Source organism: Corythoichthys intestinalis, chromosome 3 (assembly GCF_030265065.1).
Source record: "Corythoichthys intestinalis isolate RoL2023-P3 chromosome 3, ASM3026506v1, whole genome shotgun sequence".
NCBI classification, from domain to species: Eukaryota; Metazoa; Chordata; class Actinopteri; order Syngnathiformes; family Syngnathidae; genus Corythoichthys; species Corythoichthys intestinalis.
The window spans coordinates 38467642-38480327 of NC_080397.1; the positions used below are offsets into that span (position 1 = coordinate 38467642).

Here is a 12686-nt window from a genome sequence, read left to right on the forward strand (position 1 = left end):
ATCTGAACTTTTTGGAATTTCTGACATTTCTACATAAAATCACCATCAAATGTGATCTGATCTTTGTCAAAATCACACAGATGAAAAACAGCGTCTGCTTTGACTAAAACCACCCAAATATTTATAGGTTTTCATATTTTAATGAGGATAGCATGCAAACAATGACAGGCGAGGGAAAATAATTATGCGAACCCTCTGCCTAAAGAGACTTAAATGGCAATTGAAACCAATTTTTCCCAAACAATTTAAGTCAGGTGTATGCCCAATCACTGGCGAGTGGTTTAAAGCTGCCCTGCCCACTATAAAACACACACCTGGTAAGAATTGTCTTGATGAAAAGCATTGTCTAATGTGCATCATGGCTCGGTCAAAGGAGCTGTCTGAAGACCTGCGATCAAGGATTGTTGATTTGTATAAAGCTGGGAAAGGATACAAAACCATCTCCAAAAGTCTGGATGTTCATCAATCGACAGTCAGATAAGTTGTCTACAAATGGAGAGAGTTTGGCACTGTTGCTTCTCTCCCAAGGAGTGGCCGTTTACCATATGTGACTCCAAGAGTTCAGAGCAGAATACTCAGAGAGGTCAAAAAGAACCCTAGAGTGTCTGCTAAAGACTTACAGAAATCACTGCCAGTCCAATATCTCTGTGCACACATCAACTATATGTAAAACTATGTCCAAGAATGGTGTTCATGGGAGGACTCCACGGAGGAAGCCACTGCTATCTATAAAAAACATTGTTGCTCGTTTATTGTCGCAAAAAGGCACTTGGACACTCCACAGAAGTTTTGGCAAAATATTTTGTGGACTGATGAAATCAAAGTTGAATTGTTTGGGAGTAACACACAATGTCATGTGTGGAGGAAAAATGGAACAGCTCACCAACATCAACACCTCAGCCCCACCGTGAAGCATGGTGGAGGGAGCATCATGATTTGGGGCTGTTTTGCTACCTCAGCGCCTGGACAACTTGCAATTATTAATGGAAGAATGAATTCAAAAGTTTATCAGGATGTTTTGCTGGAAAACTTGAGGCCTTCTGTCACACTCTAAGCTAAAAAGAGGATGAATGCTGCAACAAGACAATGATCCAAAACACAGACGTAAATCAACTTCAGAATGGTTTCAGAAGAACAAAATACATGTTCTGGAGTGGCCAAGTCAAAGCCAGACTTGAACCCCATTGAGATGCTGTGGCATGACCTAAAGACAGCGATTCATGCCAGACATCCCAGGAATCTGACTGAATTACAGCACTTTTGTAGAGATGAATGGGCCAAGATTTGTCCTGATCAATGTGCCAGACGGGTCTGCAGCAACAGGAAGCGTCTGTTTGAAGTTATTACTGCTAAGCGGGGGCCCACAAAATATTAAATGTGATGGTACACTCACTTATTTTTCCCCCTTCTGTCATTGTTTTTATATTATCCTCATTAAAATATGAAAACCTGGAAAGGTTTGGGTGGTTTTAGTTAAAGTAGCTTAAAGTGCTTTTTCATCTGTGTGATTTTGACAAAGATCAGATCACATTTGATGGTTTTATGCAGAAATGTAGGAAATTCCAATAGGTTCAGATACTTTTTCATACCACTGTAGATGTCCAAGCCGTCTGAAATGGGAAGGATGGCAGCGAATTTATTCGCTTCAACCATCCCACTTCAAGCGGATTGGATGTATGGGCATAGATAGATACTGCATTTGACCTGCAGTGTTGAGAATAAAATCAAGTAATCAAAATATGAATAAAATAATAAATTGTGGATAAAGAAAATCCGGGAATTGGAGTACTGTACAACAAACAGTGCAATAGGAATGTGAAAAACGAGCAAGCCAGGAGGAGGTTTACAACAAGACACAGTATTTCAATATGCAGCGATAAGACGGTCTCAGTTACTTGGGCTAGGTTCAGACTGCAGGTATTAATGCACTTTTTCCCCGACTCGAGTAAGGCATTAACCTGACGGTCTGAATGGGACAAGTCGCAGAGAAGTGGACCATTTCAAACCCTTGGCAATTATTGTGCTGAAAAACAACATTATGAAATAAAAAGGCCATTGTAGACAAAGATGATATGAAAAAAAAATCTTTGCGAAAAACGCTTTTTATCTTGTAAAATCTCATTGTGCTGAAAACTACATTATGAAAAAAAAGGCTATAGTGGAAAAGGGCATTATGAAATACTTTGGGGAAAAACACTTTTTTTATCATTTAAATTGTTTTCCATAATAATATTTTACAATTTAAGGGCTATATTACACAATTTGTTATTTATCAAAATGGTATTTACAGGTAGTACCCGGGTTACGAACGAGTTCTGTTCCTACGCTGGCGACGTAACTCGAATTTCCGCGTAAGGTGGAATTAACCCTTTAAAAAAATGAATATCCAAAAAGCCCAGAAGTATTGTATTTTGTTTAATGATGGAGGATACACTGCCCCCGGTGGCAGTGTTGGGTGTGGCTGGACTGTCGCTTTGGCATCTATGACTGAGTAGGAGATTCGTCTGACATTGATATAGGACATATGTTCCTTGCATTTGGCCCACATAAGGCTGTAAGTTTTTTCAGCTAATATATGTTTGTGTATGCATTTGTAATTATGTTTACAGCTACAGTTTGTTGAGTTATGTGTGAGCTATTTGCTAGAAAAATTGTAAATACGTTAGCATTTGTAGCATTTAAGCTAGCGGACTTTTGCTAGGCAAATTAGGCTAATTTAATCTACTAAATTTACATTTTGATCAGACGAGACGGACGTTTGAGTACCATTTGTTTTGTCATTTGTTTTGCCATCTTGTGGATTTATTGTTATAATAAACAAATACAGTACTATGTACAGTATGTTGAATGTATATGTCCGTCTTGTCTTATCTTTCCATTCCAACAATAATTTACAGAAAAATATGGCATATTTTAGAGATGATTTGAATTGTGATTAATTCCGATTAATTAAATTTTTAAGCTGTGATTACCGTATTGGGCCGAATATAAGACGGTGTTTTTTTGCATTGAAATAAGATTGAAAAAGAGGGGGTTGTCTTATATTCGTGGTCTAGACATTATACCCATTCACGCCGCTAGATGGTGCCAGATATCATTGAAGCGATGTTCTGTCATGACAGATCTCAGCTACTCTCAAGTTGGCATTATTTTATTGCAATGTTTTTCCTTATTCAGATTTGTTTCAGGACTACAGTTACAGTTAGAATTCGCTTTGATGGTTAATGCAGTTATTGCAATTGTGTTGTTTTATCACAATAGATTGGTTTATTTACATTTCAAAAACCAGAAGCCATTCATTTACAAATGTGATTGCATTTTAGTTTACAAATTTAAATGTTCAGATATTAAGATTTGAATAATATGCTTTTTCTCTCAAATATATTGTTATAATCATTTGTTTCGGATGTACTGTAATTCTTTTCTGTATAAGAATTCATTTGGTGTTCAAAAAGTCTTTTTTCAAACTTGAGTCTTGAAAAAGAGGGGGTCGTCTTATAATCAGAGCCGTCTTATAATTGGGCCAATACGGTAACTCATTTAAAAATTTTAATCGTTTGACAGCCCTAAATAAAAGTAAACTCAAGAAAATTGCTGCTGTAATTTCGTTCTTTTAATTAATAAGTAGGGCTGTCAAACGATTAAAATTTTTAATCGAGTTAATTACAGCTTAAAAATTAATTAATCGCAATTCAAACAATCTATAAAATAAGCCATATTTTTCTGTAAATTATTGTTGGAATGGAGAGATAAGTCACAAGACGGATATATACATTCAACATACGTTACATAAGTACTCTATTTGTTTATTATAACAATAAATCCAAAAGATGGCATTAACATTATTAACATTCTGTTAAAGCGATCCATGGATAGAAAGACTTGTAGTTCTTAAAAGATAAATGTTATTAAAAGTCATAGAAATTTTATATCAAAACCCCTCTTAATGTTTTCGTTTTAATAAAATTTGTAAAATTTTCAATCAAAAAATAAGCTAGTAGCTCGCCATTGTTGATGTCAATAATTACACAATGCTCGTGCGGTGCTTAAACCCATAAAATCTGTCGCACCCAAGCGCCAGCAGAGGGCGACAAAACACCGAAAAACACAAGTAACAAGTGGACATTACACTGTGCTGTCATTTTAATCTGTTTGAGCGGTCATGTGCATTAAATGCGTCAAATATTTTAACGTGATTAATTGAAAAAAAATAATTACCGCCCGTTAACGCGATAATTTTGACAGCACTATTAATAAGCCATGTAACTTGCTATGATCCAAGGTTTTGAACAGGCGTGATACTGGTGTATGGTCACAGCATACACATCTGATGTTGCTCACAGTGGTCCTCAGTGATCTTGTGTCTCTGCTCAGACACATGAAACATTAAAGGGAACATTGCTAGTGTGGAACTGTACCCGCATGAAACTCCACTTTGAATGGCTCAACGTGTGTCGGTACTTCACAGGTCATCTTCCAGATCACCCCCCTTGACGCCACCCAGTGGTTGATGGTGCTGAAGATCTCCATGCCTGTCATCCTGTTGGACGAGCTGCTGAAGTTTACGGCCAGGCACCACCTGGACTTGGGTAAACGACCGGAGAAGCCGGCGACGGGCCACAAAGGGCGCTCCTTGTCCGCATGCGCCGAGGGCATCTCGTGGCCCTTTGTGGCCGTCTGCCTGCCTCTGGTGCTGTGGATCTACAGCGCCGACACTAACGTGGCTGCCGTGTTGTGGCCCTGACTGACCTCCCGGGCACCGCTGTGGAGTGGACTTGAACGCGCACATATTTAACACAAACATTAACTTCCGGTCAACACTCGCTCCCTGTCTGATGACAGACACATCTTTAAAATTTATAGTCATGCTATTTGGGGGGAGGGATTGGGATCTGAGTGCCATGTTTTTATTTTGTTGTAGTTTTTATAGTATTATACATAATGTGTTGAAGGAGAACATTTACACAACTTTTATAATAAAAAAAAGAAATGGGGACAGGAAGAATGCTAATTTAGAACTTAGTAGTTTATTATTTCCTGCATTAGGCAGAGCACAGCTACCTCATCGCTGTTCTATAACCATTACTACTTTTTTTTTGTCTCCATGACAACACATGATTTTAAGCACCCAAAGCCTTCATCCACTTTTTTTCTCATCTTGGTGAAGTGAGGACTTTCTGTGCATTTCATTTGTTGATTATTTAAAAAATATTTATATCGTAGAGTATAAATGTGCACATACTGTACTTGAATATACTGTATACTTCACATGAACAGCCTGCTTTTCACCTCCGCGGGGGTTCGTGTGTCATTGGAGGTGTGTATATGTGTATATAATATGCGTGTACGCGCACAAAGTAGGACCTCTAGATTTTATTGTTGCCGTCGAAATATATGACGAGTGCTTTTTTTGCCACTGAGTGCCATTGGGCTTTTCTGTCGAGGCCTTCGTACGTTTGCCTGCAGCTTGAGTACACTTTTGACCTGCATGACAGTAACCGCTTGCCCATTTTTGTGCCATGTCTTGTACAGTAATCCATAGTATTGATGGTACTTGAGCTGAAGACATTACATTATTTCATGTTTTCTTATTCATACGATGTGTTGCTGCCACAGTCTAAAAGGTCTAGTATCACGTTTTACATTAGATCGTATAAAAACATGATCATGAGCATCGACCATTATGATGTATCAGTTTTTTACACAATATGTTTATAGGTGAGAAATGTCATTTTTTACGTGATGTAAAAATTTGTGATCATTATCATGTTTTTGTCTGATATTAGAGCTACAATACGTAAAAGCGTGAAAACTCATTTAAAAACATGATCACGTTTGTCCATGACATGATCATATAAAAACATGATTATGTACAAACATGATCATAGACTAACATTATGTATCATGTTTTTAGATAATTTCCTTTTTTACGTCATTGTTTTGCCATCACATTTTTACGTGATTATTGACAATTTTCTGTGCTCGTGATCATGTACAGTGAAGAAAATAAGTACTGGTATTTGAACACCCTATTTTGCAAGTTATCCCACTTAGAAATCATGGAGGAGTCTGAAATTTTCACCATTCAGTGGTATGAAAAAGTATCTGAACAGTTTGGAATTTCTCACATTTCTGCATAAAATCACCATCAAATGTGATCTGATCTATGTCAAAATCACACTGATGAATAAACAGTGCCTGCTTTAACTAAAACCACTGAAACATTTGTAGGTTTTCATATTTAATGAGGATAGCATGCAAACAATGACAGAAGGGGGGAAAATAAGAAAGTGAACCATCAGAAATAATATTTTGTGGCCCCCACTTTGGTAGCAATAACTTCAACCGCTTCCTGTAGCTGCAGATCAGTCTGGCACGTCGATCAGGACAAATCTTGGCCAATTATTCGCTACAAAACTGCTGTAGTTTAGTCAGATTCCTGGGTTGTCATGCATGAATCGCTGTCTTTAGCTCATGCCACAGCATCTCAATGGGGTTCAACTCTGGAGTCATACAGTGGTATGAAAAAGTATCTGAAAATCTAGGTATTTTCTACATTTCTGCATAAAATCACCATCTTCGTCAAAATCACACAGATGAAAAAATATCTTCTTTAAAACCTCCCCAGAATGTATAGGTTTTCATATTTTAATTAGGATACTATGCAAACAATGACAGAAGGGGGAAAAATAAAGTGAACAATCAGATTTAATATTTTGTGGCCCCCACTTTGGTAGCAATAACTTGTCTGGCACATCGATCAGAACTAATCTTGGCCCAATCTTCTCTACAAAACTGCTGTAGTTCAGTCAGATTCCTGGGTTGTCTGGCATGAATCACTGTCTTTAGGTCATGCCACAGCATCTCAATGGGGTTCAACTTTGACTTGGCCACTCCAGAACATGTATTTTGTTCTTCTGAAAGCATTCTGAAGTTGATTTACGTCTGCGTTTTGGATCATTGTCTTGTTGCAACATCCATCCTCTTTTTAGCTTCAACTGCCTGACAGACGGCCTCAGGTTCTCAAGCAAAACATCCTGATAAACTGTTGAATTCATTATTCTATTAATAACTGCAAGTTGTCCAGGCCCTGAGTTAGCAAAACAGACCCAAATCATTATGCTGCATCCACCATGCTTCACGGTGGAGATAAGGTTTTGATGTTGGTGAGCTGTTCCATTTTTCCTCCACACATGATGTTGTGTGTTACTCCCAAACAATTCAACTTTGGTTTCATCAGTCCACAAAATATTTTGCCTAAACTTCTGTGGAGTGTCCAAGTGCCTTTTTGCGAACATTAAACGAGCAACAATGGTTATTTTTAGACATCAGTGGCTTCCTCTGTGGAGTCCTCCCATGAACACCATTCTTGGCCATAGTTTTACATATAGTTGATGTGTGCACAGAGATATTGGACTTTGCCAGTGATTTCTGTAAGTCTTTAGCAGACACTTTAGGGTTCTTTTTTACCTCTCTGGGTATTCTGCGCTGAAAAATCATCTTTGGTGGACGGCCACTCCTTGGGAGAGAAGTAACAGTGCAAAACTCTCTTTTGTAGACAACTTCTCTGATTGTTGATTGATGAACATCCAGACTTTTAGAGATGGTTTTGTATCCTTCCCCAGCTTTATACAAATCAACAATCTTTGATTGCAGATCGTTGGACAGCTCTTTGACCAAGCCATGATGCACATCAGACAATGCTTCTTATCAAGACAATTCTTACCAGGTGTGTGTTTTATAGTGGGCATGGCCGCTTTAAACCACTCATTAGTGATTGGGCACACACCTGACTTAAATTGTTTGGTAAAAATTGGTTTCAATTGCTCTTTAAGTCTCCTTACGCAGAGGATTCACTTACTTATTTTTCACCCTCCTGTCATTATTTGCATTTTATCCTCATTAAAATATGAAAACCTGTAAATGTTTGGGTAGTTTTAGTTAAAGCTGAGTTTTTTCATCTGTGTGATTTTGACAAAGATCAGATCACATTTGATGATTTTTTTTGCAAAAATGTGAAATTCCAAAAGGTTTAGACACTTTTTCATACCACTGTAGATGCATGTCCATTGTGAGAGAGATAACCTAAAAAGAACAATCCGGAAATCACAAAGCATGATTTTTTTAAAACAAATTATTTGTGTTATACAGCTGCAAATAAGTATTTGAACACCTGTCTATCAGCTTGAATTCTGACCTCAAAGAGCTGTTAGTCCACCTATTAAAAGTCCACCTCCACTCCATGTATTATCCTGAATTATTACGCACTTGTTTAAGGTCGATGGCAGCATAAAGACACCTGCCCACCCCATACAATCAGTAAGACTCAAACTTGTAACATGGTCAAGACCAAAGAGCTTTCCAAAGACACCAGAAAGAAAAATGTTCACCTCCTCAAGGCTGGAAAGTGCTACGGAGCATTTGCCAAGCAGCTTGGTGAAAAAAGGTCCACTGTTGTAACAATAATTAGAAAAAGGAAGAAGCTAAACATGATGGTCAATCTCAGTCGGAGTGGAGCCCCATGTAAAATATCACCTCGTGGGGTCTTAATGATCCTACGAAAGGTGAGGAATCAGCTGAGAAGTACATGACAGGAGTTGGTCAATGACCCGAAAACAGCTAAGACCATCGTTTACAAGGTTACTGTTGGTAATCCACTAGACAACATGTTTTTGAAATCATGCATGGCGCGAAAGTTTCCCCAGCTTAAACCAGCACATGTCAAGGCCCGTCTTAAGTTTGCCTATGACCACTTGGACGATACAGAGGAGTCATGGGAGCAGTTTTTGTGGTCAGATGAGAGTAAAATAGACCTTTTTGGTTATAATTCCACTTACTGTGTTTGGAGGAAGAAGAATGATGAGTACTAGCTCAAGAACACCATCCCTACTGTGAAGTATGGTGGTGGTAGCATCATGCTTTGAGGGTGTTTTTCTGCACACGGGACAGGATGAGTGCACTGTATTAAAGAGATGATGACTGGGGCCCTGTGCTTTGAGATTATGGGGAGTAACCTCCTTCCTTCAGTCAGAGCATTAAAGATGGGTTGTGCCTGGGTCTTCCAACATGGAAATGGCGTGAAGTACATAGCTCGGAAAACCAAGCAGTGGCTCTGTAAGAGGGTTCTAGCATGGCCTAGCCGGTCTCCAGATATAAACCCAATAGAAAACCTTTGGAGGGAGCTCAAACTCGGTGTTTCTCAGCAACAGCCCAGAAACCTGACTGATGGGTGGGCCTAGGTGCCTCCTGCAGTGTGTGGAAACCTGATGAAAAACTACAGGAAACATTTTACCTCTGTAATTGCAAACAAAGGCTACTGTACTAAATATTAACATTCGTTTTCTCTGGTGTTCAAATACTTATTTGCAGCTGTATCACACAAATAAATCGTTGAAAAAAAAATCATACATTGTAATTCCTGAATTTTTCTTTTTAGATTATCTCTCTCACAGTGGATATGCACCTACAATGAAAAAATTCAGACCTAGGAGTGTGACAAAATATCAAAATGGTGATATATTGTGATTCTTTGTATCCCCAAAGGTTATCAATATGCTCCTGCCAAGAATTGAGATATCGTTTTAAAAAGGTGTCAATGTCTAAAATAAATAAATAAAAAGGAACCAACTAGTTGCTACCAAAATCTTCCACTATAATAGTGTCTCAGTTAACTCTAAGGTTGCATTGACGGTGCTCGACGCCCAATCCATTTAGACTAGAAAACCGGACCATTTACAGTCATTCTGTCCGATTTTCAGGGGATTTACAGGTCACTTGCTGTTCATTTTAGGGCATTTCCAGGTCATTTCCTGTTGAGTTTGAGTCACTGCCTATTCATTTGGGTGATTCCCAGGTCACTTCCTGTTATGTAACTCAAAATAAACAGGAAGTGACCCATAAAATACCCCAAAATCAACGGGAAGTAACTGAAAATGAACAGGTAAATGACCTTAAATGGCCCAAAATTACCTCATTGCCTGGCATTGGCTGCCACTGACGGCCATAGACGTCCAATCCGTTTGAAGTGGGAGGGATGGCAGCGAATGAACGAATGTTCATTCGCTGCCACCCTCCCACTTCAAATGGATTGGACGTCTACTAGTGATAAACTCATTCCAATCCTCAGCAGAAGTATCGTATCGTGAGGTACCAAGAGGTTCCCACTCCTATGAATCAGACCCCTCCATGATTTCCAAGTGGGAGAACTTGCAAAATAGCAGGGTGTTCAAATACTTTTCTTCACTGTATTTACATGATAATCACGTATTTACAGCGGGGCAAATAAGTATTTAGTCAACCACCAATTGCGCAAGTTCTCCTACTTGAAAAGATTAGAGAGGCCTGTAATTGTCAACATGGGTAAACCTCAACCATGAGAGACAGAATGTGAAAAAAAAAAAAACAGAAAATCACACTTTTTAAAGAATTTATTTCCATATTAGAGTGGGAAAAAAAGTATTTGGTCACCTACAAACAAGCAAGATTTCTGGCTATCAAATGAGGTCTAACGAGGCTCCACTCGTTACCTGTATTAATGGCACCTGTTTTAACTCATTATCGGTATAAAAGACACCTGTCCACAATCTCAGTCAGTCACACTCCAAACGCCACTATGGCCAAGACCAAAGAGCTGTCGAAGGACACCAGAGACAAAATTGTAGACCTGCACTAGGCTGGGAAGACTGAATCTGCAATAGATAAAACGCTTGGTGTAAAGAAATCAACAGTGGGAGCAATTATTAGAAAATGGAAGACATACAAGATCACTGATAATCCCCCTCGATCTGGGACTCCATGCAAGATCTCACTCCGTGGCGTCAAAATGATAACAACGGTGAGCAAAAATCCCAGAACCACACGGGGGGACCTAGTGAATGACCTACAGAGAGCTGGGACCACAGTAACAAAGGCTACTATCAGTAACACAATGCGCCGCCAGGGACTCAAATCCTGCACTGCCAGACGTCTCCCCCTGCTGAAGAAAGTACACGTCCAGGCCCGTCTGCGGTTCGCTAGAGAGCATTTGGATGATCCTGGGAGAATGTGTTATGGTCAGATAAACCCAAAATAGAACTTTTGGGTAGAAACACAGGTTCTCGTGTTTGTAGGAGAAAGAATACTGAATTGCATCCGAAGAACACCATACCCACTGTGAAGCACGGGGGTGGAAACATCATGCTTTGGGGCTGTTTTTCTGCAAAGGGACTAGGGCGACTGATCTGTGCAAAGGAAAGAATGAATGGGGCCATGTATCGAGAGATTTTGAGCGAAAATCTCCTTCCATCAGCAAGGGCATTGAAGATGAGACGTGGCTGGGTCTTCCAGCATGAAAATGATCCCAAACACACAGCCAGGGCAACAAAGGAGTGGCTTCATAAGAAGCATTTCAAGGTCCTGGAGTGACCTAGCCAGTCTCCAGATCTCAACCCCATAGAATATCTGTGGAGGGAGTTGAAAGTCCGTGTTGCCTAACGAAAGCCCCAAACCATTACTGCTCTAGAGGAGATCTGCATGGAGGAATGGGCCAAAATACCAGCAACAGCGTGTGAAAAGCTTGTGAAGAGTTACAGAAAACGTTTGGCTTCCGTTATTGCCAACAAAGAGTACATAACAAAGTATTGAGATGAACTTTTGGTATTGACCAAATACTTATTTTCCACCATGATTTGCAGATAAATTCTTTAAAAATCAAACAATGTTTATTTTCTGTTTTTTTTTTTCCAAATTCTGTCTCTCATGGTTGAGGTTTACCCATGTTGACAATTACAGGCCTCGCTAATATTTTCAAGTGGGAGAACTTTCACAATTAGTGGTTGACTAAATACTTATTTGCCCCACTGTATGTGATAATGTTGAAGTATTTACCTGATGATCAGGTAATGATGTAAAAATGTGACATGCTCATATGTCAAAACATGATACTCGACTTTTTTTTTTTTTGGTGTGTAACAGTACTTTCCGATTTTTTTTAGTTTTTTAACTTCATATAATGGTCCTGCAACACCGTACGGCTTAGCTGTATATAAATTTAGATCTACACATTTCTAATAGGAAGCTGATACTGTAGTTGCTACAATGCGTGCAATGATTTAATGGGTATCCTTGTTTTTTTCTCTTCCCAGCGAAGGCCATATAGGCTCAAGTCGTCTCCGAATCACTTGGCTTTTGTTTTGTTTTTTGTTGTGCGTGTGTTTTGGGCAACACACTTACAGTTGAAGAGCTGCATGACGGAAAAGTTGAGTGAAGACAGAGCTCGTTCACTTCTTTTAACAGAATGGCCATAAATCAAAGCACTCATCGCTCCTTCCATCCTTGTGCACGAAGAGCCAGCAATGACAGCAGCTCTCATGCCGTACTTTACCTGAAGATCTTATTTCTATTGTGTACATTTGTTGCAAAATATTCCTCGGTGCATGTTCGCTACAGCTGCTGATTTGTGTAATAGAGAATGTCAAGAACTGCTTAAAAAGGTTAGTCACCTGATAAAGTGTTACATAAGCTTAAAACAGTTGATTTTTCCTACGGAAATGCTTCTATGGGATGATAACATTTGGAGCGGATGTAGTGATGTACAACAGGAGCAATTGCAAGCGAGTCGTTTTGCTTCTGTACCTATTTTGTCCGATTGTTCATTATGTCACATGAACTTTGAATTCAGGTGAATAAAATTATATTTACTAAACGCT

At 39.1% G+C, this 12686-nt stretch overlaps 1 protein-coding gene across 1 annotated transcript in view; it reads left to right on the forward strand.

The window, feature by feature from the left end:
* LOC130913178 (sarcoplasmic/endoplasmic reticulum calcium ATPase 2-like) overlaps positions 1-12682 on the forward strand; it is a 51114-nt gene extending 38432 nt beyond the window's left edge. Inside the window, exon 20 of the mRNA XM_057831559.1 lies at positions 4469-12682. Coding sequence (XP_057687542.1) covers positions 4469-4744 — 276 coding nt within the window. The 3' untranslated portion in view covers positions 4745-12682. The remainder of the gene's footprint in view (positions 1-4468) is intronic.
* Positions 12683-12686: the final 4 nt, after the last annotated feature.